Source organism: Pieris brassicae, chromosome 4, assembly GCF_905147105.1.
Source record: "Pieris brassicae chromosome 4, ilPieBrab1.1, whole genome shotgun sequence".
Taxonomy (NCBI): domain Eukaryota; kingdom Metazoa; phylum Arthropoda; class Insecta; order Lepidoptera; family Pieridae; genus Pieris; species Pieris brassicae.
The window spans coordinates 6,722,777-6,748,096 of NC_059668.1; the positions used below are offsets into that span (position 1 = coordinate 6,722,777).

General features: G+C 37.3%; 4 protein-coding genes across 7 annotated transcripts; 3 read left to right on the forward strand and 1 right to left on the reverse strand.

The window, feature by feature from the left end:
* Nucleotides 1-294: 294 nt before the first annotated feature.
* LOC123708664 lies at nucleotides 295-1,818 on the forward strand. The gene is made up of 2 exons (XM_045659483.1): nucleotides 295-890; nucleotides 1,189-1,818. The coding sequence occupies exons 1-2, from the start codon at nucleotides 626-628 to the stop codon at nucleotides 1,788-1,790; spliced, it is 867 nt and encodes a 288-aa protein (XP_045515439.1). The 5' UTR covers nucleotides 295-625; the 3' UTR covers nucleotides 1,791-1,818.
* On the reverse strand, nucleotides 1,812-4,351 carry LOC123708663 (zinc finger CCCH domain-containing protein 10-like). Its single transcript, XM_045659482.1, has one exon. The coding sequence runs from the start codon at nucleotides 3,926-3,928 to the stop codon at nucleotides 2,417-2,419; it is 1,512 nt and encodes a 503-aa protein (XP_045515438.1). The 5' UTR covers nucleotides 3,929-4,351; the 3' UTR covers nucleotides 1,812-2,416.
* A 134-nt stretch (nucleotides 4,352-4,485) lies between these two features.
* On the forward strand, nucleotides 4,486-7,369 carry LOC123708943. 4 transcript variants are annotated; one of them, XM_045659980.1, is made up of 7 exons: nucleotides 4,486-4,680; nucleotides 4,761-4,815; nucleotides 4,898-5,037; nucleotides 5,393-5,645; nucleotides 5,764-5,999; nucleotides 6,084-6,225; nucleotides 6,947-7,369. In XM_045659980.1, exons 2-7 carry the CDS (start codon nucleotides 4,800-4,802, stop codon nucleotides 7,030-7,032), a joined length of 873 nt encoding a protein of 290 aa, XP_045515936.1. In that variant the 5' UTR covers nucleotides 4,486-4,680; nucleotides 4,761-4,799; the 3' UTR covers nucleotides 7,033-7,369. The 4 variants fall into 4 exon arrangements, with proteins under 4 accessions (XP_045515936.1, XP_045515937.1, XP_045515934.1 ...); XM_045659981.1 differs by having other exon boundaries at nucleotides 6,951-7,044; XM_045659978.1 differs by lacking the exon at nucleotides 6,947-7,369 and having other exon boundaries at nucleotides 6,084-6,480.
* A 2,638-nt stretch (nucleotides 7,370-10,007) lies between these two features.
* LOC123708530 lies at nucleotides 10,008-18,391 on the forward strand. Its single transcript, XM_045659290.1, has 6 exons — nucleotides 10,008-10,465; nucleotides 10,541-10,819; nucleotides 11,257-11,362; nucleotides 17,201-17,316; nucleotides 17,698-17,759; nucleotides 18,213-18,391. Exons 1-6 carry the CDS (start codon nucleotides 10,268-10,270, stop codon nucleotides 18,286-18,288), a joined length of 837 nt encoding a protein of 278 aa, XP_045515246.1. The 5' UTR covers nucleotides 10,008-10,267; the 3' UTR covers nucleotides 18,289-18,391.
* The last annotated feature ends 6,929 nt before the right edge of the window (nucleotides 18,392-25,320 follow it).

The window sequence follows — 25,320 nt, forward strand, 5'->3', positions numbered from 1 at the left end:
TTTGTAATAACTCAAATCTATTAAAAAATATATAAAATTCTTTCTTCCTATATAAAGCTCTATTTTACTTCCTTACGAAAATGACCACGTAACCTATTTTTTTAATTGGCGAATCTTCCTTCGGTACGAAACCTATCAATCGTAAAGGTTCAGAATATGTTATGTTAATTGTATATCGTCGCGAATTCCATGGAAAAAAATCTGTAGTGGTGTCTAAGACCTACGACTAATAAATAATAGTTAAAATTAATTACAGAAAATTTATGAGTACCTATTATCGCAATACACAAAGGACTCAAAATACTAAACGATATCATTTGTGAATCATGGCGTTAAATTTGTTTTCGGTTGAAGGAATAAATGTATCGGGATAGTTAGTCGCTTAAAAACATTTTTTCAAAGCAGATTTGTTTGTCTGTGCGAAGACATGGGAGTACTAGTATTTAATATTTTTATTGTGTCAACTTCCCCGGTAGTGTTTACTTATTAGCTTATCTTAATTGCAATTTATAGGGACATTCACTTCATTATTTTCTTCAAATATATTTACAAAGCATTAGTTGGCCCATTGGCTAACTAGTAACCCATGCGCAAACACTGTGATTAAGAAGAGAAGGAAAAAGAAATGTGGGTACTTTTGACATTCTTGTGGTTTGTACAAACACATACTTTTGATTTACCAAATGATGGATGTGGATCGGATTTAACCATTGACAAAGACCATTATAACACTTCGGAAGTTTACAACATAGGAGACGCATTTCCAACGGAAACACATTACGATAAATTTGGAAATTTATTTTTTATTGAATCGGGCAGAAATCTAGATGGATACTTCTTTCAGGCGAAAATAATAAAAGCTAATTCAACTGTCCCTGAAAGAATTGAAGGTAAGACTACATAGATACTAGTAGTAAGATTGTCATGGTAAATTCAAAGTTTGTCGACTCAAAACAAAGAAACAAATTAATTGAATTCGCCTCCGGAAACTCAGGCGATTGATTCAAATAGAATTTTTCGTCCGTGAAAACTTGAAGAATGATTGCTTTTTACCTTAACTTAAAAACTTTATGCCTTTGCCTAACCACGAGACCAATTTTAACGAACCTAATTTCGATCAACGTTGCCCCGAAGTGGGCATCAGCTACTATTTAGGTACATGAACTGACTAGTAACTTTTTGTTGTAGGTCTTCCCCTTGGACAATGTTATTCTATTGCTGTGGATAATAAAAACTCCATGGTATATTTTGGCACGGGTAAAGGAATTTATGCATATAATTATGATTCCGAAGATGCAAAACTTATATCCTCTCCGAATATTAAGCCAAACGAATTATTCGTAGATAAAGATGGTAACAAATATATAACAGAAAGTCCTGATGGTATAGAACAGATGTATTTATTGTCGGGCGAAAAAAAAATTAGATTCAAAACTTTGGAAGCCCTAAATGAAGTTGCAGTTGACGATAAAAATAACTTTTATTTTATCAGGGAAGAAAAACTGTTCGTTCTGAAATCGAATTTATCATTTCCGATACTCATTGGAAATCTTACATACGATGGACTTGCGCAAATCTCCTTCCATAAAAACACAGTGTATGTCGCCAGTGAAACATTATTGTACCTCCATGAAAATGATACGGGCAATCTGAAGAACGTAGATAATGTGCCGGGGAATGTAACTGCTATTGCATTTGATTATGCTAGTAATTTAGTGCTTGGAACTTATGGTAAAATAATCAAATATGACAATAAGAATACGGAATGTTATCATAGAAATAATACATGATTAATAAAAATGCTATTTTAAAAGACAATCACTTTTAATTAATAATAAATTACATTAAATTCTAACTACTTAATTACAATCATGTAATGAGAGTCTACTTAAAGTAAAATTTACAAATTTTATAGGGACAGAGCCTATAACTGGATCACTCAAAGTAGGTTTAAAGACATTGTAATTATAGGAATAATTATTAAAATAGATGACAATATATAAATGTAAAGAATGAAAATTTAAGATGTAATAACAATGAAATACTAGTTTCAAGGCATGTTAAATACTATTAATGAAAAAAAAACTTGATTTAATTCACTCAATCTGAGATACCAACTCGTAAGAAATACCAAATTAGAATTAGATTGTGTTCAGTGGTTTAGACACTTTCAATGTTGTGGTTCCTTATGTATGTATAACAAAAGTCTTTTTAAAGTATAAACACAATGTTGTTTAATTTTATAAATTTAACAAGTGTAGACATTGTATAAGTTCTTACAGGTTACCACAACAAATAAGATCACATAATGACCTACAAATATACTATAAATTCACATTCTATAGACATATATTAGTTGTTAAATGTAAGCTTAATTTAAGTTTTTGAAATAAAATGATTACTGGACCATATGGCTTCAATGGGGTAAAATACTTTGGGATATGATGGGGAATGAAATTGACTGTGCTTGAGAATTTGGCAAAGCCATAGGTTGACTAGTGCTAGATATTGTAATTTGCTGTGTTGAAGTCTGATGCACTAATTGTGGCTGCTGAGATTGTTGAGCCACAATCTGTTGGGCTGATTGTTGTGCAGCTGCTGCAAGATGCTGAGCTGACTGTTGGGCTAAATGTTGGGCTGACTGTTGAGCTGCTAGCTGTGCAGACTGTTGTGCTGCCAGCTGTGCAGACTGTTGTGCTGCCAACTGTGCAGACTGCTGAGCTGCAACATGTTGAGCTGATTGTTGAGCGGCAGCTAAATGTTGCACTGATTGCTGTGCATATTGAGAGGCTTGATGTTGAGGCAATTGAGGTTGAAGAGCTGAGGTCTGTACAATGTGCTGCACTGCAGTCTGTGGTCCACTACTCAACAACTGCTGAGTGGGAGGGGCTAATGTAAGTTGAGCAGGAGTCACAGCCACAACAGTTTGGCCTCCACCCATAAGAGTGCCTGAATCACTAACTTGCATTAATTGTTGGGCACCAGCACTTGTTACAATCAGAGCCCCTGAATTTCCCATTAACTGTTGAGTTGTACTAACTGTCAGAATTTGTGGAGCAGGTGTAAGCAATTGGGCTTGGGATGCAGCTGGTGCTAAAGTGAGGTTTGGTGTTGCAGCTGCTGGAACCAATGTTGGGAGAGCACCAGCTAAGCTTACTACAGGTGTTACACTCACAGTTGCTAATGAAACTGGAGCTGAACCTCCATGTCTTGAAGTTATAACACAAGGTTGGTCACTCCTAACAGAGTTTGTTTGTTCTAATAAAAACTCATTCATAGATGTCAGCTGAATATTTTTTTCTGTCAAATCAGCAACTTTCTTTAGCAAAACACTTATATTGTCATGCAATAACTTAACCCTATGGTTTAATTGCTCACAGTTTGAACAAATGTTTGATGTATGCAGTACTTTATTATCAAGTCCTGTATCTTGAAATGCATATCTTCTTAATTTTGCTTCTGGTGGGAAAGTATCATCTCTTAAATATGGTGGTGGCCTATCAAACATTGGTGGTGGTACTGATCTATTACAAATTAGGCCTATGTCATTAGATTTGTCTTGCGGTATATGTAAAAACTTGCATTCAGTATTTGAACAAATTCCATGACTAAATGCTTGGCAAATTTGTAAATTGTTTTGGTCTCGAGGAAATAAGCCAGTAGTATAAAATTGCTCTTCTATTGCTGCAGTACAATGTAAAAATTTGCAATTAGATCGAAAACATCCTTTATTTTGGAAATCGTGGCAAAATTTAAACAATTCCTTAAGATGAGTTTTTGGTGGAATTTCGTGAAAAAATCTACAGTTTTCACGGTTACATCGTCCTTTAATGAAGTCCCGACAAAAATTGCTTGCTGGTGGAATTGAATTCTCAGAATCATCCATTGCATTTGACACATCGCTTTTCAAGGATCCGTTACCAACCATTGTTCTTGTTGTCAGCAGGTTGAGGTGAGAATGATACGATATCTAGATCCTAGTAGAGCTTTTCATTTTAAAAACATGTAAATAATTATTCTCTATTAAATAGTAGTTGAATCTGCATTGTTTATTTTCGACGTTTTTGACGTTTCGACACCTAAACAAAGTACCTTTTTTAAATCACAAACTTGTAAAATGTAAAGACTAAACCATTCGTGGCTCACAATTCATAGTTTTCTATTAAAATTATTATTAACTGGAATGTTCTCTATCACCTCTATTTACTAGTTATACTTATACTAATGCAGCTACGCACGCGGCAATGCGTTTCTATTCTTATTCAAATTTCAAATTAATGTTATATCTACACAAATGATACAAGTATAAAGTTGTAACTTGTAAACATATAACTACCTAACCTAATACTACATTTATGTCTAATGACTCTAATGTCTATTAAATATGCGAGTCTATATTTGTAAATAAATCATCTGTGGTTCCACGAGCTATCAAAAAATGTTGTCAATTTAAAATTGAAGTTTTACTCATTTGCCAAGGATTAATCGGAATATAATTATGAGAAGGCTCTAGGACTAAAATTTGAAGCTAGATTTTATGTCATAAGTACCTCTAAGCCCCTGAAATTTTTAATTCTCGTTTTAGTTTGGGTATATATGATATATATCTTTTATATATAAATTAATTGAAAAAAAAATGCAATAGCTATTAGCAAGAATGACATAAGTAATCTGTGAACTGTAAGGAAAACATACATTATCTAATTGCTGTATTCAAAATCATCTGTGAATTGATGTTAATGTTATAAACATCGTATCAGTTTCAGCATAAATAAGATATACTCAGAATTCGTGACAAAATGGGTGAAATTATTGGTGATAAATTTGTTTCAATAAAATACAATACGATGACTTTGTTTTTGGTCTTCAAGCATATAACAACTGAAATGTTTTATAGAAATTTCTACAATACGAAACCACCAAAGGAGATTCTATAAGTTTACCAGTAAATCTGTGATATTTTCTGTTAAAGGAAATTCAGGATATGCTATGGTTGGGTTAGCCGATGAAATTGGATTCTTCAATATAGACCATTGGGTAATCACAACAATTTAGTGTCGCAAAAATGGTTTCTTACTAAAATATTTCAAAATATGTCTCATAAACAACACATGTAAAGGAGACTTCATATTTCAATATAAATACAATATACATATAATAAACATAACTATTTTATCAAAAAAGCAAAATGTGGAAAGCTAAAGTATCATCTAATAAGGGGTTTAAAGTATTTAGAACAAAATATTTTGTTATCATTGTATTCATATTGCTTATGTTATGAAACTAAATTCCCTAAAACTGACTGAATGGTGTGCCCTGGCACTGATAATTTTATAAAAATACTTTGTACATGTTTCTTGTATCACTGTCTTGTGTTTTTTTTACAATTTAGGTTTTTATAGACAAAGAAGGTAAGACTGGAGTTAATGAATTCAATCAAGTAATTATTGAAACACCAACACCTGGAATTTTGGAAGAGGATAAATTTCATAAGTTTTGCCTTACTTGGTATGGTAGTAAAATTGAATTGAGCAAATTTGGGGAATCAGAATTAATATTTACCAAAGAAATTACAAAACATAATTTAAAGTATGTCACATTTTTTGGTTGTAACCAGAAAAATACCTTACAATGGAAGTTACTGTGTAAGTTTCTGCAAACAGAAGATAATGTTTTGGTTATGGTTTCTTAGTTAGAGATAGAGAACTAAGATAGCATACATTTAAAATAAAATATTCTTATTGAAATATTTGTATTTTGCAGTACCACCTAGAATTGAGAGACCTGTTTTAAAACCAATTATAGGTGGTAAGCCATATTGGGTGCCATATAATGGTAAACTGCCATATGGTGCAGTAATAGGTGGATATGAAAATGAATTTCTTTATATAATGAGAGCACCACATGTGGATTCATTAACTCCTGGAAAGTTTGTACCATCTATGAAATGTGGATTTATAGGATGGGAAGGACATTCACAATTAAAAACAGTGTTTGAGGTATATAAGTAAATTTTTGTTATTTTTTCTTGAGCTAGTAAACATAATATACAAGGGAATGTGACAGATTTTTATTGTTTCTAGATTCTCTGTGGTCATGATTGTGTCTGGGTACCAACAAAAAAATCAGTTATACCAACTGGAGCCTTTGCTGCAGGATTCACAGCTTATGAGCAAGAAACAATGTATATTGGTCGTGTCAAATATAACGGTCATATAATACCAGGTAAAGTAGCACCAACGCGTCGTGCTTGTTACTTTGCCTATAGTGATAAAGAGGCATATGAAAGTTATTACGAAATATTAGTTTGTCCCCACTCTAATCCTAGGTGTACTAATACTCTTGAGCCACCATTCAAAGAAAGATATGAATTTTACAAAGAAAAATATAAGTGTGATGAAAATTTTTATATTTGATTATAGTGTGGAAAATATACTTAAAACTTGTAAATATGCCAATAAAATAAACCTTTTTTTATTATGTAATGCAGTTTTATATCTATTACGATGATTAGTTGTTATTAGATAAACACAGAGAGTGTTTCTTGTTTAAATTTCTCGTGGTTTTGGTTTGTTCCTCTATTGTTTAGTGTTCCCATACTTGTGAACTCCTTATTTTGAAAGTGCGCTGTTGAATGGAAAAAAGATATATACAGTTCGTTTTTTATAACTTATATACCTAGCGTTAAAACAGCAAACGTAGAAATAGCAAACAAAGAGATATGTTGGAACTTTTTTTTAGACATGTACACTTATGAATGTCAAAAAAAAATACATTAAATGCTTCCAATTTTACATTTACTGCCAGTTCTCAAATCAAGGGCGACAAGTAATAACATTTAAACGAGAATGACGATCCTTGAATTGTGAACGTGGCTACATAAGAGAATAATTATAATACTAATTATACTTAAATAATTTGATACCACATGGATCACGGTTTCTAGTTAGATGTTCGAGCCTATGCTTAAACCACATGAGAGGTGTTTCCATGCCCGACGGTGAGGTGATGCTAGAGCGTGCCAAGAATTAGGAAACGAGAAAATCGAAGCATTGGTAAATTCTTATTAGTTTAATTCAATAACAATTCATTTGCTCACTAGTAGGGGATCCGCTACTATTAGAGAGCGGGGATTTCGGGATTTACTACAGCGATATACACCGGGATACCTTGTACCCGGCTTAGTACCTCTACCAAACATGAGCCCCATATCAACTCAAAATATTACTAATTTATAAACTACAATTTATGATCGCGGCGTACGGCTATTTATGTTAAAGCAAAGCTTTTTTACCATTGCACAGCTAATAATTCTAATGCACATTATACCTATTAACTCTTTTTTTGAAGTATAGTTTCTATTTGTATATTGCAGCAGTTTTTCTTCTAAATAAAACAGCATTTTATTGGTTATAATCATCTTATTATTTATTAAGTACGACATACTAAGTTCAGCAAACAAATATAGAATTAGATACAAATAGTAACTCTTTTATTGGATTATTAAGGCGGTTCTTGCTTTCGTGGGGCGTCCACGCGTCCCTTTTTCCCAATAGGCACATTTTGGCTTCTGCAGGTGGTGCCACGTACTTGAGTCGGATCGCAAGTCCGATGATATGCTTGCATATATAGTTCTTTAAAAAAATGGGTGAGGTGCATTTTCCGTTCATCTAAGCGGTTTGTTGGATGGGAAAGGCAACTCTCCAATACGCGAAAGCTTTCTTTTTGTATGCATCAAAAGTTTACCAATCTTGACTGAATGGAATGTTACTTGCTGTTGAGCCTGCTATTATGTAAGTATTTAGTCCGGAATCAGATTCTAAGAATTTGACATTTTTGTTAAGTTTCGCCCATTGGTACGGAAGAGTCCAGTTTTTCAGTTCTATCGGAGGTTTTTCAGTTCAGCGATAAGGGTCCGCAGACTGCGTTTTAGCCAAGTATGACGGTGATCTTCTTTATTGGTTTTTAGAGTAACACTTAACATTCACTTTACCTACCTACCGCCACTTTGACAAGGCTAAACACCATTCCAAACCGCTGGTGCGTAAAAGCATCAACTATTACCCCTTACCGTCAAAAAAGGCTCGTAGGAGTTCTCGACACACACTAATGGATCCGGACGATCCAATTACCGTAGCTAACAATAAATTAAATTGTTGCGCGGCCAATAATAATAAAAATAGCCAATCACAGATTAGGGTAAAAAATCGCCTTCACCGGGGACCTTTACTTCGCACTTCGCTCACTCCAGTGAGCTTCCGTCCTGCCCTTCAGGCGATTAACCACCTCCAAACCGAGGTTTGGGTCTCTCAAGAGACGCCCTTGCGCTAGCCGCGGGATAAAACGCCATTCTGGCCGAGCTACGCTCGCCAAAACAGCCCGATCTGTAAAGACCCTTAAGGCCAACAGCGAGATTCCATAAAAAAATATCGGCACGCATTTCTCTGGTTGCGTCGAGGTGCACGGACCGCAGTTTTAACCGACTGTCACCTCTCTCCCTCACTGCTATTATTTTTATTGATTAAATTATTAATTAAATTGTATGTCGTGCTTTACTTCTGATGTTTGAGCCAATTCCGACATCAGAAGTGGGATACGAAAACCAGCCCACTTCTGGAGATTCAATCCATGATACCATGTCGCATCCTTTTTTTTTGACGGCATGGAAGCCATGTTTGCTAAAATCACTGAAAAATTGTCGTCAAGTCCTAGTACACCACATCTGATTACTCCTTTAGTACCTTTCGATCCAGATGACCCTAATTCTGATATTGAGGACTGGTGTCAGTTATCCGAGATGGCGGCTGTAGTACATATTTGTTTTAATGAAAATAGTCCATTGGAAAATACTTTTCCTAATTTGGAAAATGAATTCTATTGATTCTCGTTAACGTTGTCTTTTGATTTGGAAGAGACTTTATCTGTGAACTCTATCTGTTGATAGTCCAGTACCTACTTCTTAGATAGTTTACACTGCAGATGTTTTTTTAACCTAGTCCAGTGCTAGCTGAAGGGGTCTCACCTACTACTGTGGGTTGATGACCTAGCCCAGCGTTTTCTAAGCTGTAGGCCTAAAGGCTCTAACTTTTTTTTCTTGTAGTTCGTTAAAAGTCGTTTCAACACATTCTACTTGTAACGCATTAATTGGACTAGTTTGTATAGCTCCTGTCTCCTAATCTTAATGCCTTAGACTATATTATCCACGTTTTTTTTTCAAACTGGTTGTATTTCCAGGAGATAATAAAAAGGTACCATAGTCTAAAATACTTCGGATTAAAGCATTGTACATGAGTTTTATACAAAAGGGATGGGCACCCCACCATACATCGGATAAACATCTAAGGATGTTCAGGTTGCGCTCACACCTATTAAAATTATAGTCACGATGATTTACGCCAGAGAGCTTAGAATCTAAAAAAAGACACCAAGGAACTTCACAGAGTTTTTAACAGGGATAATATTATTACCAAAATACACATTGATTGGAGGGAGTAGTCGCATTCTAGAAAAAAACATGGCAACACTTAGTAGGAGATATTTCAAGACCATTAGTATCAAGCCAAGTTTTTAATACATTAAGAGAATGAGACAGTAATGAGCAAGCAATGGCCAATGATTGATGAATGGGAAAAAATGCATTAGAGGGATTTTTATTAGGTTTGAGAATGGGTATAATGATCTGGTTTTTCGCGATCGCGGAGGGATAGAACCGGTTAACATGAGTAAATTTATCAATTTTAGGAAATATTCAAGAGTGTGGTCACCTATATGAATGATGAAAGAATATGAGGTTCCATCGTCACCAGGAGCAAAGTCTATAACTGAAGATAGTATTCCTTTAATTTCATACTTTTTTATTGTAATTATCTTTTTCGACTATTTTTTTTTAATATTATGGTATTAGTTTTAATTTGATACCAGTTTCAAGCAAAAAAATCTACTATTTATTTAATTTTTCTATCTTACTTTGTTTATAAGGTGATCTGGTAACACTGCTTAAATTTAACAAGTTCTATGAATCACAGATCCGTCAGGATACTGCATAATTTCTAGTCTGTGATAATAATAATGTTTTAAGGATTTCTTTGGTGTTATAGATGCTTAAATATTATGTGATAATATAATAATGATGTGCTACTACAAATATACTTTGCTCATCCATGTGTGTTATTAATTATCTATTTAAATGGAATCTATAGAGTTTAGAATCACATGGAGTGTTGGCTTTTACACTAGTAAAGTATCAAACACGTTACCGTAATATAAGATGAAGCAAACATCGCAATTTGGTACGATTATCTCGTCTCGAAATGTACATCCTTATCAAACAACTGTAGTTCCTCGCAGTGAACAACAGTTTGCGACGGCATCCCGACTAAGAGCAAAATTTCCATGGGCAGAAGATGTAAACACGCCAGCTGTAGGTCAAACTACTGATCGATCCACACCTGAACACCTTTACCATGTAAGACAATATTTAATTATTCTAATATATATTAGTGTATTTTATAAAATAACATTACAATTAAATTACTTCTAGGTACCTCAATACAAAGAGACCGGGCTTCCTTCACCTGTTTATCATACCCCATATGGTACTGGCACGTGGAGTAATATGAGAAGAGGGGATATGATGTTACCAACAAATACCTACACATTTCCAACATGTACCTCTTCATTTTCTCTACACCCACAAGAACTAAATCAAGTTATGGAACAGATACCTTCATTTCCATCAGCCAGCCCAGAAGTGCCAATTATTGGAGCATGCGGTGGTCATTGCCCTGGATTTGAATATGTTTGCTATTATATTTTACAGGTATAACTATTATTTTTACCCATATTACAGTGCTTGGAGCTGTTTGTATAAATAGCTGCTAAATTCTATCATCATATTATGTCGAGGCAGAATTTCCTTTCATAAGTCATTTTGTTTTGTGCCTACTATGATGTGGAACTAGCTGTTGGGAAAGGTATTTTAATCAATACGGCTTTAGGTCCTTCAACTACCAATTCTTAAAAGAACTGCTAAATATTTGTGAGCCTTCTGGCAGAGTGAGTGTTTGTGTGCTTAACATCTGGTAAGACACCAGCATGTTTGCCCCATTATATAAAAAAATATTAATTACCTTTATTATTTAAGCATATAGTTGGACTAATACACAGTCTCATTGGTGTATTAGTGCTAACTATATGCTAATGTATGCCAATGATACTCCGATAATGCGGAATAAGTTATGATTATCTTTCTTCTAGGTTATCTTTGTAGTGGGTATTCTGACTGGAATTTCACTGTGTATTGCTGGTATAGTCTTAAGAAGAACAAATCGTAATGGAGACCTAGGAGTTTTAGTATACATTGGTGAGTTTTTATAATTGTAGTCCAAAGAAGATTATGCAAAATTTATTTTAGTGGGATTTTTTAATGTATCCAGAAGAAAAGCACCTATCCTATGTAGATAGCCATTTATTTTTAATAACTTATAATAATAATAATAAGGAACAAAACTACATGCAAATATTTTGACAAAGCTAAATTTAGAGAAATTTTAGAGAATTACTTAATCTGATACTCTAAGTGAATTAAATAACCTATTTCTTTTATTCTATCTCTATTATTATATTTGATCGTAAGGTAAGGTAGGGTGGACTCAATTTCCGCACTTAGACGCGTAGTCGGTCCCTTGTGCGTAGAAGCCCTTGCTAATTTAGCCAGCCCAACTCCTTCCAGAAGCATAGAAGTCTCCCGGGCACTTCACAGGCTTCGCGGAGCGACCTCACTGTTCCGAGGATTTTTGTACGTTGATTAGCCACAGCCTCGCATTCCAGGACTACGTGGGTGACTGATTCCTCTGCGCTGAAACAGCCTCTGCACAAGGGGCTGTCTGTTGCGCCTAGGACGAAAAGATGTTTGTTAAGGAGACAATGGCCCGTGATTGTCCCTATCATTGTTTTGAGATTGGTTCTGTTCAGGTTTAGAAGTCGCTTAGTAAGTTGCCGGTAGCGCCATTTTGGACTGTTTGCAATCTACACTTCGCGACCATCGTTGATTCTGGAGTACAGTGGATCTCTGGCGAATCCAGGTTCGAACTAGCGAGAAGGGCAAGGGGAGGAGCGGATGCGGACCAGCAGGCATACCAGAGCCTCTTCTCGCAAGCTCGTCGGCTGCATCGTTGCCGAGAGAGCCACTGTGTCCCTTAATCCACTGTAAGGTAACTCTATTTGTTAGAGCTATTGCCTCCAGTGCTTCGTGACACTCCAGTATTAATTTGCTGTTTGTGTTTTCGTTACCGAGCGCCATCAGCACGGATGCACTGTCCGATATGAGCTTAATGTAAAAGTCATTGACTCCCATCCGCTGTACGGCTCTGGCTGCTTCGGTTAGAGCGACACATTCACATTGGAAGATTGTGCTTTGTGTGCCCAGAGGTAGGTGTATGTTGATGTTGAGATCAAAGCAGAAAATACCAGCGCCTGAGCCACACCCTGTTTTTGAACCATCAGTGTATATACGTAGCTCATTCAGGGGCGACTGATCCTGCTCCTCTTCTCTCAGTTGTATAAGATATTTCTTGTTGAATATTAATTGATTAGTGATTCTGTCACATGGCGCAGCTATAAGAGGTTGGTACTCTATTGCCCTGTTGAGAATCACTGTGTGTGAACTGTAGTGGTTTTTTCCCCATAGGTCCAATACCATAAGCCTGATGGCCGCTAGTGCTGCCTCCTGCTGTATGTGTAGGTCCAGAGGTAAGATTTGCAGGGCTATCTCCATTGCTGCGGTCGGAGTTGTTCTCATACAACCGCTAGCAGCGGACAAGGCAATCCTTTGGAAGCGTCCCAGTTTCGTGATCGCCGATTGAAGGTCAGCATTGGCCTGATTATGGCAGTGTATAGCCATAATGTTATTTTAGGCGATAAGCCCCATTTCACGCCTAGCATCTTTTTGCATTGATAGAAGGCGATCGTTGCTTTGCTCAGTTTGTGTTCTAGGTGTTTGTTCCAGAGCAGTTTACTGTCCAGAATCACACCCAAGTACTTTATTTCATTTTTGAGTTTGAGTTGTGTGTTGAAGAGTTTTGGAAGCCTGTGTGGTCCCAGAACCCTCCGGTTTGTAAAGAGTATTAACTCTGTTTTTGATGGGTTGACAGATAGCTCGTGCTTGTTGCACCATCTCTCAATTACTTTGAAAGCCCTTCCCATGAGATCGCATAGGGTACTTTCAAAGCTCCCCGATATCAAGATAGCTATGTCGTCCGCATAACCCACTGTGTAGAGGTTGCCAGCGTTGAGTTCTGTGATGAGCTCGTTAACTACGAGGTTCCACAGCAGCGGCGATAGGACACCACCTTGTGGACAGCCTCTGCTGACAATGCCCCGTGTTGTGGAATTAACAGTGAACTGTATAGCTCGTTGTTTTAGCATGTTGTTTATCCACCCTATCAGGGTTGATGATACTCCACATGTAACGAGTGCTCTGGTTATGCTCGTGAAGTTTGTTTTGTCAAAAGCGCCTTCGATGTCAATAAATGCACCAAGGGTTGACTGTTTTAACTTCAGGGAGTCGCCAATGCGAGACAACGTTGTGGAGTGATGAATCCGTTGATTTGCCTGGGCTGTAGGCATGTTGATTTGGGTGCAGGAATTTGGTTAGCGATACCTGGCTACGTATTTCCAGATCTCCAAGCCTCTCCATTGTTTTTAACAGGAAAGATGTGAGGCTTATGGGTCTGAAGGATTTCGCCTGGGTATAGTCCTCTCTGCCTGGTTTTGGGATGAATATTATTTTCACTTCCCTCCATTTCAAAGGTATGTAGCGGTGGGCTATACATGCTCGGAAGATTGAGACAAGATAGTCCACCAAAAGGTTTCCACTCCATCTTAGTAGGCCTGGGAAGATGCCATCCAGGCCAGCCGCTTTGAATGGTAGGAAGGAGTTGATTGCCCATGTTACTTTTTCATTTGTGATTATTTTGTGAGCTACATTCCAGTCTGAGTCGGTGGTGGCTCTTTCTGAATAGGGTTGCCATGCCTGGTCGTTGGCAATTATGCATCCATTGCATTGCAGCCTGGAAAGTGTGTTTCCATCAGTAGTTCACATGTTTCTGCATCGGTTTTTGTAAATGATTTATCAGGTTTTTTAAGACAACCGATCGAGTGATAAGGCTCACTAGAGAGGCATGATTTCACTCTGGTTGCCTGGTTGTTGCTTTCAATTCTGTTGTAGAAGTGTCTCCAGCACTCTTGCTTCCTAGCACGTAAAAGTTTTTTGAATCGTCTTCTCGCGATTGTGTACTTGTCCCAGTCGGCAGGTAAACGAGTATTACCTGCTCTATTGAACAGCTTCCTGACCTTCTTTCGGTGTCTCTCCAGTTCGGGGCACCACCAGTTATGTCTACTCCCCCACCTAGGCATGGTAAGGGGACATGACCGTTCAAAGCTGGTCAGGAGTAGGGACGTTAGGTTATTTACATGTTTGTCTATGTCTTGTACATCAATGGTGGTTGGTATTGTTAGTTTGCTTACCTCTGAGCCGATTATACTGTAACATTTTACTGAATCAGTTCTCCGAGGTATGCGTCGTGGTTGTGGTTTAGGTAGCTCCCCTTTGATTGCAAAGCGGATCCACCTGTGATCTGAGCATGATAGCTCTCTGGAGACATGCCAGTCCTGTATGTGATCTGACAGACCAGAGGTCACCATTGTTAGATCGATTATGGTTTGCGAGCGTGCGTTGATAAAGGTTGGTTCAGAGCCGCTGTTTGCTAAGATAAGATTATTGCTAAGAATGAAGTTAAGCATATTCTCACCTCGAGCGTTGGTATTTGCATTACCCCATAGCGTGTGGTGCGCGTTGGAGTCTGCTGCGATTATAAGCTCCAGTTTCTCCCTCTCACAGTAGTCAGCCAGAAGGCCGAGTGGAGTTCTGGAGTGGGCACGTCCTCGTCACCCGGTAAGTAGGCGGACGCCAGGACGATGTCTGGATGTGCGTCCCTAGGTAACCTAATGGGTGTAGGGTCCCTTCAACACAGTTCGTTAATTAGGTATGCTGGTACATGTTTAGGTATGATAATGCAGGTTCTTAGGTTACTTACGGAGGTATCCAGCAAAAGTTTACCACCGGTGTTACCCAGGCCGCATATCTTGCCATTCCTGATCCGCGGCTCCTGGATCGCGGCAATGGTCTTCGGGTTGGTCTCCAGCAGTCTGCGTAGTGAAGCCGACGCTGTTTGGCTGTGCTGGAGGTTGGTCTGGATAAGGTCAGTCCGGTTAGGGGGAGGAGCGCAAACAGCTCTCACTGAATTCACTCCCCCCTGTCTCCTGAAAGAACTCGTCATCCGAGGTTAGTTGCACCGGTGAGGGTGGTTGTTGAACTGTCTCCATGGGGACGTTTGCCTCGGCGACCGCGGCTACCTCCGTCGTTGACGAGGGCGGCTTTGGCCCCGAGGATCCCGTCCCCGATGTACTGGCAGTGGTTACTGTGGCGGCAGTTACCTCTGAGGGTTCATCCTTTTCCAGAATTCGGATATAGATGTTCCCCATCAGATAGTAGATGCGGCGTTCGTGTGCTTTGATCTTTGAGATCTCCGGAACACGAAGGAACAGAGATACGCCTGTCGGGTCCTGTGTTCTACGTTCGTAAGTCAGGGTCCAAGATCTGATGTTTAGGTGGCGGTTTTGCCTGGTGATCAGTTTCCGTAAAGTTTCCGTGCTACCAGTGAACTCTGGAACATGCAGTAAGCACGGCAACTTCTTCGGAATGTCTGACTGAGGCCGTACCACCAGTTTGGTGTCCGGTATCGGATTGTTGATGCCATCGCATGCTCCGGTAAGCCATTGTGTAGGTATCCTCGCACCAAGTTTTGACACCATCTGAGAAGTGGGCTCTACCCCGGAATCTGATGTCGTTGGGTTCAGTTGCTAGGGTAGCTTCAAGATCCGCCATGAGCTCATCTTGGATTTTACCCTCGATTTGTAGGCGGATGTTATCTGCCTGTTCTTGTGTCATGTCTATAAAGGGCTCAGTCATCACGGCAACCCAAAGCTCGTTGGCTTTGTAGGATGCTGCCGCTTCCGCGTAACTGGCCGAGGTCCCTGAGTCCAGCTGGAGTTTGTTGGGTTTAACCCTTTTACTCTCCCCAGTCGGTGACACGGTTTCCTTCGGCCGATCGCGTTTCTGGCCCTTTGTTTGTAGTTTGGTTGATTTTGGGTTTTTGGTTTGGTAACCCCTCTAGGTTCCTTACCGCACTTAGAGCCAATAGGCTTGAGCGCGGCAGAGGACTTAGTCGGCTTCGGTGCCCTTTTCCCGCCTCCTGCAGTTGTGGTGACCGCGGGGGCAGTTCCAGGATTCTCAGGTAGCCTCTGAGAGCCGGTAATCAGCTGTTGCTGTTCCGTCGCTCTTTTGGCCTTCCTGAGCCGTCGCCTTTTTGAGGAGCTTAGGACCATTCTGGGAGTCGATTCCTGAATCGCTGATTTCAGGGCCGACATGTCCATGGTCGAGGTTTGTGCACTGGACGTGCTCACCGTCGCAGCCTCGGTCTTCCGCATCGATCTTGCTTCGGATGCCCCCCTATGGACGCAGACATTGCTGTATCATCCTTCGGAGTTGCTATCTTCTGCTCGACCGACGCAGTCAGCCTGGCCGCAACAGTGGACGCATCCTTGTGCGGTGGTGTATGAGATACCATTGGAGTGGGCACGGTTAAGGGTGCATCCCGGTTTGGCGCTTCCTCAGCCGCTACCCTCTCCTTTGGTGCCTCGGACGCTGCCCTATTGGGTGCATCCGTTTGCGAGATAGGGGCATCAGAGTATCGTGTCACTGGTGACTTGCACCTCGACACGTCCTGCGCCGCAACCCTGTTTATGTTAGTTTTAGGCGCATCCGTGGATGCAGCCTTTTGTTGGTTTGTGTGTTTTGCCTCTTTATCCATGAGTATATTTGATCCTATTTCGAATACAAAAAAAATCACTATTAGCCTCGACTTACTCCTGACTAAACCTTCAAATCTACCTGTTATCAAATTTTGACCAGTATTATTTTTTTATCAGCTATAATTAACTGTCAAACCATAGATAGTATCTGTATCAACATAATTTCAGTAGCATTTGACAACTAATCTGATAAGATTTTTATGCCTCATACAATGAATTCTATGATCAAAATACAACATTTAGATTTTACATCAGAGACAATTTGCAGGTTGCCTATCATCTTGTGTCTGTGGAGTGCTACTTGGAGTACAATGTTGTGTTCGAAGAGAGATAAGACAGCGGAAACTGAGGATTAACATGCACATTCCCATGCAGTCAATTCAGGTTTATGTTTGTACATACATATAAAATAACAGCTAATGTTTGTTTAAAGAATTTACTTTTCATTACCAAACATTTTAATGAAACTGAATATATACAAACAAGATACATGTCGCCATTAGCCGTACTAATTTTAGTCTACTAGGCTCATTCTGATATGTATCTATGCATGTAACAGCTGCTTTAAATTAGATGATATTTTTTAATAACTAAAGAAGCAGTCCAGGCACTAATATTATGAATAATAACTTTTTTAATAGACAGTTTTACGCAGTGGGCACATTTTCACATGTTTCGCTGATTACTTTTTCTGAACAGACCATATAACTGAATCAGATGTAATAAGGAATATCACATTAATACTTTTTCATATCTTTATTTCAGGAAGTACCTGCACCGGCTTTTCCCTTAATGCCGTCCACAATACCTCGTAGTCGAATTTATAGGTAATGTAAAATCAACTAATAAATAAAAAAAATTGCCTAATAAATTCACCTCTCTGGGTCTTGATGTTAAAAAAAATCAATGACGCTTCAACATTTTAGGTCTGGGCCTCAGATTTCTGTATATGTTTCATGATCGTTTGTGAATTGAATAAGCAAGTAGGTGATCAGCCTTCTGTGCCTGACACACACCGTCGACTTTTTTGGGTCTAATGCAAGCCGGTTTCCTCATGATATGTTCCTTCACCGTTCGGGCTAATGTTAAATGCGCACATAGAAAGAAAATCCATTAGTGCACAGCCGGGGATCGAACCTACGACCGCAGGGTATTAATGTTACATTAACTATTTTTTTATGTTTAAATAATTAGCGTAGTCCTACTTTTTACTCGCCCTCAAAAAACTTGAAGGAATTTATACTAGACGAGTATTTTTACTGTTTCCATTGGTTTTTCAGACCTACTACTTCATCAATATCCCAAGAGGATGAAATTTTAGGAGTTCCTTGGTGGCGTCGCACAAACAGAGACTGATTAGTTGTATTTTTATATTATTTATCACTATGGCATATGTAACTGTACCTTTTTTTAAGTATTTACCTTAATAAAATTAAATTTGGAATTAAAAGTGTTACGACTATGAATTTAGCAGAGTAGGCAGTTGCTTAAAGGCCGACCAATCGGCCAAGAAAATCACTTTGTGGGACGTTTCGTTAATATCTGATTTGCATGCTACTACTAGCAGCCATAATGGCAATGATCTACATAATGCAAGCATTTCACCCCTATACTTGTGGATCTAGGTTCTACTATTTTAAAGACCAACCTACTAAAGAGTTCGAAGTCTTATAACATCAGGAACAAGACCAAAGTTCAAGCAAAACACCTCGGACTAACGACAAACAACACGGACGCTCATGTATTTTTATCTGAGCAATTGATTGTTTTTTAATGTAATAGCAGGCAAACGGGCAAGGGACTCACCTGATGTTAAGCGATACCGCCGCCCATGGACACACATTGCCAGAAGGCTCGCAAGTGCGTTACCGGCCTTTCAAGAATTGGTACGCTCTTTTCTTGAAGGACCCTAAGTCGAATTGGTTCGGAAATACTTCAGTGGGCAGCTGTGTCTACATAGTGATGGTGCGTGGCAAGAACTGCCTTAGAAAACGCTCAGTTGTGGAACGACGGACGTCGAGGTGATACGGATGGTATTTTGTATTTTGCCTCGAATGTCGAAAGGCGTTCTTTTTAGCCCGAATAATAATAAAACTATTACTAACTTTGAAAAAGCATGTACATACATACATTGACCCAAATACCTTTGCTGACAGGATAATAGATGTGATAAGAACAGCTCTACTTCTTAACACTTAGAATTAAATTAGTCACCAGCTCCAAGCGTACTTTAAAACCCTGGATATCTGCAGGGGCCCTGAGGCTTAGAAATAGAATGCAGTTGCAAGCGAGAAAGGATCCATTTAATATTATAATGAGTAACCTATAAGCGCTTTCATACGTTTTGCTCTAACCTGATCAAGAAATTAAAAAGAGATTATCATAAAGAAACAAATTACATGTTCTATAAAAAATCCGAAAAAGCTTCGGCAAAATATTAATAATATAACTCTAACGTCTAATGCACGTCTTCTTCAAATCACACCACATCCTCTAGATTTTTTAAACCGTGTTAATCAATTTTTCGTCACAATTGGTAAAACACTAGCAGAAGAAATAATGACTCCGGCTGGGCTGAGTTCAGTTATGAATTCCAATTCTCCATCACAGACCTTCTTTTTTGTGTTGTTGGAGACTAATCCAGCAGAAGTGGACTGCATACTCATGGCTCTTGATTCGGTACGATATACCTATAGGCTTCCTTACATTATCTAGGGACTTCGCAGTTCCCCTTATATGTCAACTGGCCAATGTATGTTTCGAATCGGGAATATTTCCGAAAGCATTGAAGCGTTCCATCATTACACCCGCGAAGAAGGGGGGGGGGACACGAGTGATGTCAACACTTACCGACCCATATCTGTCTTACCTGCAATTTCAAAAACTATTAAATAGGAGACCTATTAGCTACTTGAATAAATATATCATAGTTTCTGATTCGAAATATGGATTTAGACAAGGACGCTCGACACAGGACGCTATTACAGCACTGATGACTGAAATTGTAGGTAGGGTAGACAAAGGATATAAATTCTTGACAGTATTCCTGGATTTAAAGAAAACTTTTGACACCGTTTCGGTCCCCATCTTTGTGCAGAAGCTTGAGGCGATAGGTATAAGAGGTACAGCTCGGACTCAACAAGTTAAAATAGTTGTTGTTAAAGGAAACCTTTACAGTGAAGAAGAAAAAGTTGTATTTGGTGTGTCGCAAGGTAGTGTGCTTGGCCCAACGCTGTTCCTGGTGTACATTAACGAACTATGTAACCTGCTGAGCAGCGGAGGGAAAATAAGCGGACGATACAGCTATTGTCTTCCATGTAGAAACTTGGGAATCCGTACGCCAGAATGCTGAACGTGGTCTGGCCGTTATAGTTGACTGGCTAATTTGCTGATCTTAAATATACCAAAAACCAAGTTTATTTGTATTTCTCCAAGTCAGAGATCTAAACCGGTTGCTGATTTTGAGATTGGGATACATGAGTGTGCAGACCGCTATACACAAAAGTGTAACTGTCAAATTATTCCAAAAGTTACCTCTACAAGATACTTGGGCATAATATGAATGTCTATCATGGCACTCGCACATTGCTACTATTATCACGTGTAAGGATATTGATATGGATTTTCAAGACACTACGCCATGTGATGTCTCCTGTGATACTCAGTAATGTTTATGTTGCATTAGCTTAATCATACTAGTACATACTGCATACCAGTCTGGGGCGTCCATAAAAACTAAATTTCTAGAGCTGGAAAGAGCCCAGCGGTCTCTAATAAAAGTGATATACTTAAAACCATATAGACAGTTAACTTATTCAGAACAAGTGGATCGTTATCGGTAAGACAATTATACCTACTAAATGTGACCTTATATCTACATAAAAAATCTGTTCCATTCAATGCTGCCTGCTGGGATAGAAGACGGAGTGATATTGTGGCCCTCTCTATGGTTCGTTCGATTTTTGCAAGCCTTCAGTATGTGACTCAGTCTGCATATATTTACAACAAAATAAACGCTAAACTTCAGTTTTATCCTAGAGTTTTGTATGGTTAACAGATTGGCTAAAAAGTATAACATAGGAACAACAAACAACAAGCACACTCTCACTCACACAGACAAACACACACACGCATGCGCAAATACACACAAAACGCATGTATAGAATAAGTTCATAGAATTTTCAGAGAAGCTATGAGAATTACATTTTATTTCATTTTTTAAATTTACCAGCTTTGCTTCTTGGGAGGGTTTTGTTTAGTATTCTTTCCTAACAACCGTCTCAAGTCAACCCCAACACAAGTGTCTCTGACTACTTACGGGGGCTGTCTCAACTTATGTATTTTATGTAACATTTGAGGCACAATAAACATTTTTTTATTTATGTCTGATGAGAACGATACTGTAACAGCAACACACCGAGAATTTTGACATAAAAAAAATAGATTTTCAATTGCGTGCCTAGCGCAGTTCATGAACAACAGTTTTGTGTGTTATCCCAGTGGTATTATAGCCCATTATGTGCTATCCTGCTCCATCTCTTTACTTGAGGTCCCCTTTGCTCTCTCCTGGGTGCAATCATTTCTCATTTTTTATTCATATGTGCCCTATCCAATTCGTAGTTTAGTTTTTAAATGGTGTCTACTTAATCCTGCTTTCATTTAATTGTAATAACCAATATTATTCCTGAGACTAACGCGATCAACAAAACAAATCACTTAGTTTTTATAATATTTGTGCTGCCTCATGCCGATGTCAAAATGTGCTTTCTGCGTGTGAGAAATTGTTAACTGTGAATGGTGGACAGGAGTTTTTTGAACTCACGGCCTCTAGAGGTTGAGGTTCGCGCGCTTAATAGTGGGCTAGCTACCAAAATTTTGAACGGTGCGTTAGTATATGCCATACAATTAGATAAAATATTATTAGGTATTGTAGCTTACTTAGCGAGTGGCAGATGAACCACGTGTAAAGAGTAGCCCCATACCAAAGGGAGTACCGCATATGCAAACCTACCTGGGTCTAATTGGATTTATTTGTAACGGTCAGAGACGAACATTGTCTATAGGTACTAATAAATATTACAAAAACTTAAAATTAATATTTATTTTTATTTTGTAAGAGTAATAACTACTAAACCGATTGTAAATTTATTTCGATAATGCCACTGCCTCTGGGGTTATTTTATAGGCTAGCAAACATTATATTTTCATTACAATCATAAAGTAGCAGCTCTTTGTTTACATATACTACGCAGTTTGATTTGAAATTTAATTGATCTTTCACACGCATTCTGACTCCTGATTGGACAACGAGTAAGGGTTGTTGTTATTCTATAAAAAAAAGATTTTTGTTATGAAACTCATTACATTACTTACACTTCGTTACGCAATACGCACAATGGAGAATTTATTTTCTAACGTGGTTCTGAATAAATTAAATGGTGACATTTATCTTACAAATTAAAAGCTTTTATTAACAGATAGCGAAAAATTATTCCTATTAATACTTAACATAATTTTGCATATGGATATGCACCACTACAATTTTTACGCATACTACATGTCTCCATAGGACCTGTAAGTGCGAGACCGACAGTTAAATATTATATATAACCCGAAGCGTCAGTTCATAATAGGTAAAAAAATTAACGGAAAAGACTAGATTGAGACAATTTTCTCCCTAAAAAGTAGCTGGAGGAAAAAGTAGAAGTAGTAGTTAAATTTCCCGATAAAAATAAAGACAAGTCAAACAAATTGTTTGAACAGGAGCAAATCAATCCCAAGGATTAGGATCATTTAAATATTCGTCAAATTTATAAAAAGCTTTATTGATTAATTTACGTTTGATGAGAGCTTTGAATTTATTTATTGATAATTCTCTAATTTCGCTTGGGAACAAACTCCCAAGCGTAAAAACGTACCAACTGTAAAAACGAATACAATTTCCATATAAGGAGTGGTTTATCTTCTGGAGCCTGGTTGGGTACGCTTAAATTATTTCTGTTTCGAGTATTATACAGGTGAAAGTCACCATTTGTTTTAAAATTATTTATATTTTTTGTACATACAACAAGGCTTCAAGAACATATTGACCAGATAGTGTCATAATATTTACTTTCTTATTAATTAAATATTAATTCCTCATTATAATTTTAACTTCCACCCAAAACTATATAATTTCTTGCGAAATGAATATGTGCAAATAGTGTATGTATGAAAAATACAGTTCGTGTCGACAGTCGGCTAACGGCCAAAACTAATATTCAATCTCAATCCAATTTTAGCCTACTTAGATCGACAATTCAATCCATTTCTACAGAAAAGCATGCCAATATTCATATCATAGATTGAGTTACCAATCTATTTTTTCAACCAATCCTTCAGAGGACCGATCAGAGATTGAAGATTGCCCTCTGTATGAAAATTAGTGTTTACACATGCCAATAACCTGTATGTCCATTTTGACAGTTGCTCAGATTGGCCAAATCAATTCCGGATAGCTATCGGAGAAATTTGTAGGTTTATGGCTTATGGATCGGTATTACGATCATCCAACTTTATATTCATTAGTAAAATGTGTTCATTTTCGTCGTCCTCCAGTTCTCGTGATAGTGATTTGGAAGTTTTAATGCAATTACCCGATTAGGATAGTGAAGTTGTTGGTGATATATCATCTGCAATTGATAAGCTAGCTTACGAGTATGTTTTTATACACCAACAGAGTACAGAAAAATTACATGAAATTGCTGGATATCCTAGAATTGTTGCCATTGATTGCACTCATTTACAAATTCAATCATCATGTAAGTAATTTATATTTTATTTAACATGTACATTATAGTATGAAGTTGTAATAATAATAAGCAGCACTATTTTCTTTAGGTGACGTAATTGGTGAATAATATCGTAATTTGTGTGATGCAGAAATAAAATTTATTAATGTTGTGCCCCATGGCCTAGTGCCGCTCATGATGCAACAACTTTTGTAAACTCAGTTCTACAAGTTAATTCAAATTTATTGATAAGAAGGTAGGTAAATGTGCCAACTAAATTAACAGGTATATTTATTTATAGCTTAATATCATACAGGTCTACTGAGAAATCACTGGATGGTTGTTAATAGTGCTTACTCAAATATACCATATTTATTAACACCATTTCTCTGGCTGACCAGAGATATGATGAAGTACACATTAAGAATAGGAATACTATAGAGAGGTAAATATATAGTATAATTTAGAGTATTAATAATTATACTATGTCAAAAAGTTGCAAGATATGTGACGCAAATGAAACACGAGGTTAAAATATTTATCTTTTTCAGAATATTTGGAGTATGGAAATGTCGCTTTAACATTGTATTTACCACTAGCTAAAGTTCAAGCTATTATTATAGCCACAGCTGTTATGCAAAATATTTGTAAGGATTATAATTTGTAGATAAACCGGCAGAAGTTTTAGTTCCAACAGTTGATACAATTTCAAGTCAAGAAGTTAATGAAGGAAATCAAGACATAACTGAAAGAACAAGCCTTATTCATTATTATTTTTTGGAAAATTAATATAATTCTAGCAGAAACACGTTGTATTTAAATGTCCTTTTGTACATATAAAATAAGAGAAGAAACTCAGTTAAAATTTTCATAAATTATGTAGTTAATCTACCTATAAAATTAAATTATTATTTATTATAACCATGTAATGTAATGAAATATTAGTAAAAAATTAATAAAAACATAATATAAAATTTATTTCATTATATTCTTATATATTACTAATATGTAAACCAAAACCTATAAAATAGTAAACAATACTATGCTAATTAATAATATTCTCTACAACCAATTACTTCCTTAACTTTTCTATTTTTAATTAAAACATTTCTAACTAAGACTAGTTTTTCATTAGTTCTAAGTTCTTTATTTCTTAATATTAAATGTTTGTTTTTAAAATTTACATTTATTAAATTAGTCTATTCATTTTTGTTTAGGCATATAATATTATTATACTTCATTCTTTTTTCCTTTGCTAATTCTCTTACGAGCATTCTTCTTTAAATTCTTTCATTTTAGACGAAGTTGCTGCGGCAATATCCTGGGACAAATGGTAGCGGTGGCGATTAGTCGCTGCGCCAAGCGAATCCACTCATCGTTATTTCATTTATAGCTAGTGGCGTTGGTGGCTTTCTTATTAATTGTTTTACTTTCTTGTATTAGGTTAAGTTAAAACATGCATTGCTCCTTAGACAGAGGTCGACCTTTTACCTAATAAAACACATTTATATAACATTCATATGACAAAACACTCAAAGGCGGGAAATCAGCGTCATGCAAATAAAATAAACCAAATACTTACGGTTTCAACATCCATTACGACAGAGATTATAGTTGT

Coding starts and splice junctions, on each gene's coding strand:
- LOC123708530 (XM_045659290.1), top strand. CDS start 10,268: ATGAAGCAAACATCGCAATTTGGTACGATTATCTCGTCTCGAAATGTA. Junction 11,363..17,200: donor AGGAGTTTTAGTATACATTG/GTGAGTTTTTAT, acceptor GACAATTTGCAG/GTTGCCTATCATCTTGTGTC. Junction 17,760..18,212: donor CCTCGTAGTCGAATTTATAG/GTAATGTAAAAT, acceptor TTGGTTTTTCAG/ACCTACTACTTCATCAATAT.
- LOC123708943 (XM_045659978.1), top strand. Junction 5,038..5,392: donor TCTTCAATATAGACCATTGG/GTAATCACAACA, acceptor TTTACAATTTAG/GTTTTTATAGACAAAGAAGG. Junction 5,646..5,763: donor CTTACAATGGAAGTTACTGT/GTAAGTTTCTGC, acceptor TGTATTTTGCAG/TACCACCTAGAATTGAGAGA.
- LOC123708663 (XM_045659482.1), bottom strand. CDS start 3,928: ATGGTTGGTAACGGATCCTTGAAAAGCGATGTGTCAAATGCAATGGAT.
- LOC123708664 (XM_045659483.1), top strand. CDS start 626: ATGTGGGTACTTTTGACATTCTTGTGGTTTGTACAAACACATACTTTT. Junction 891..1,188: donor TGTCCCTGAAAGAATTGAAG/GTAAGACTACAT, acceptor TTTTTGTTGTAG/GTCTTCCCCTTGGACAATGT.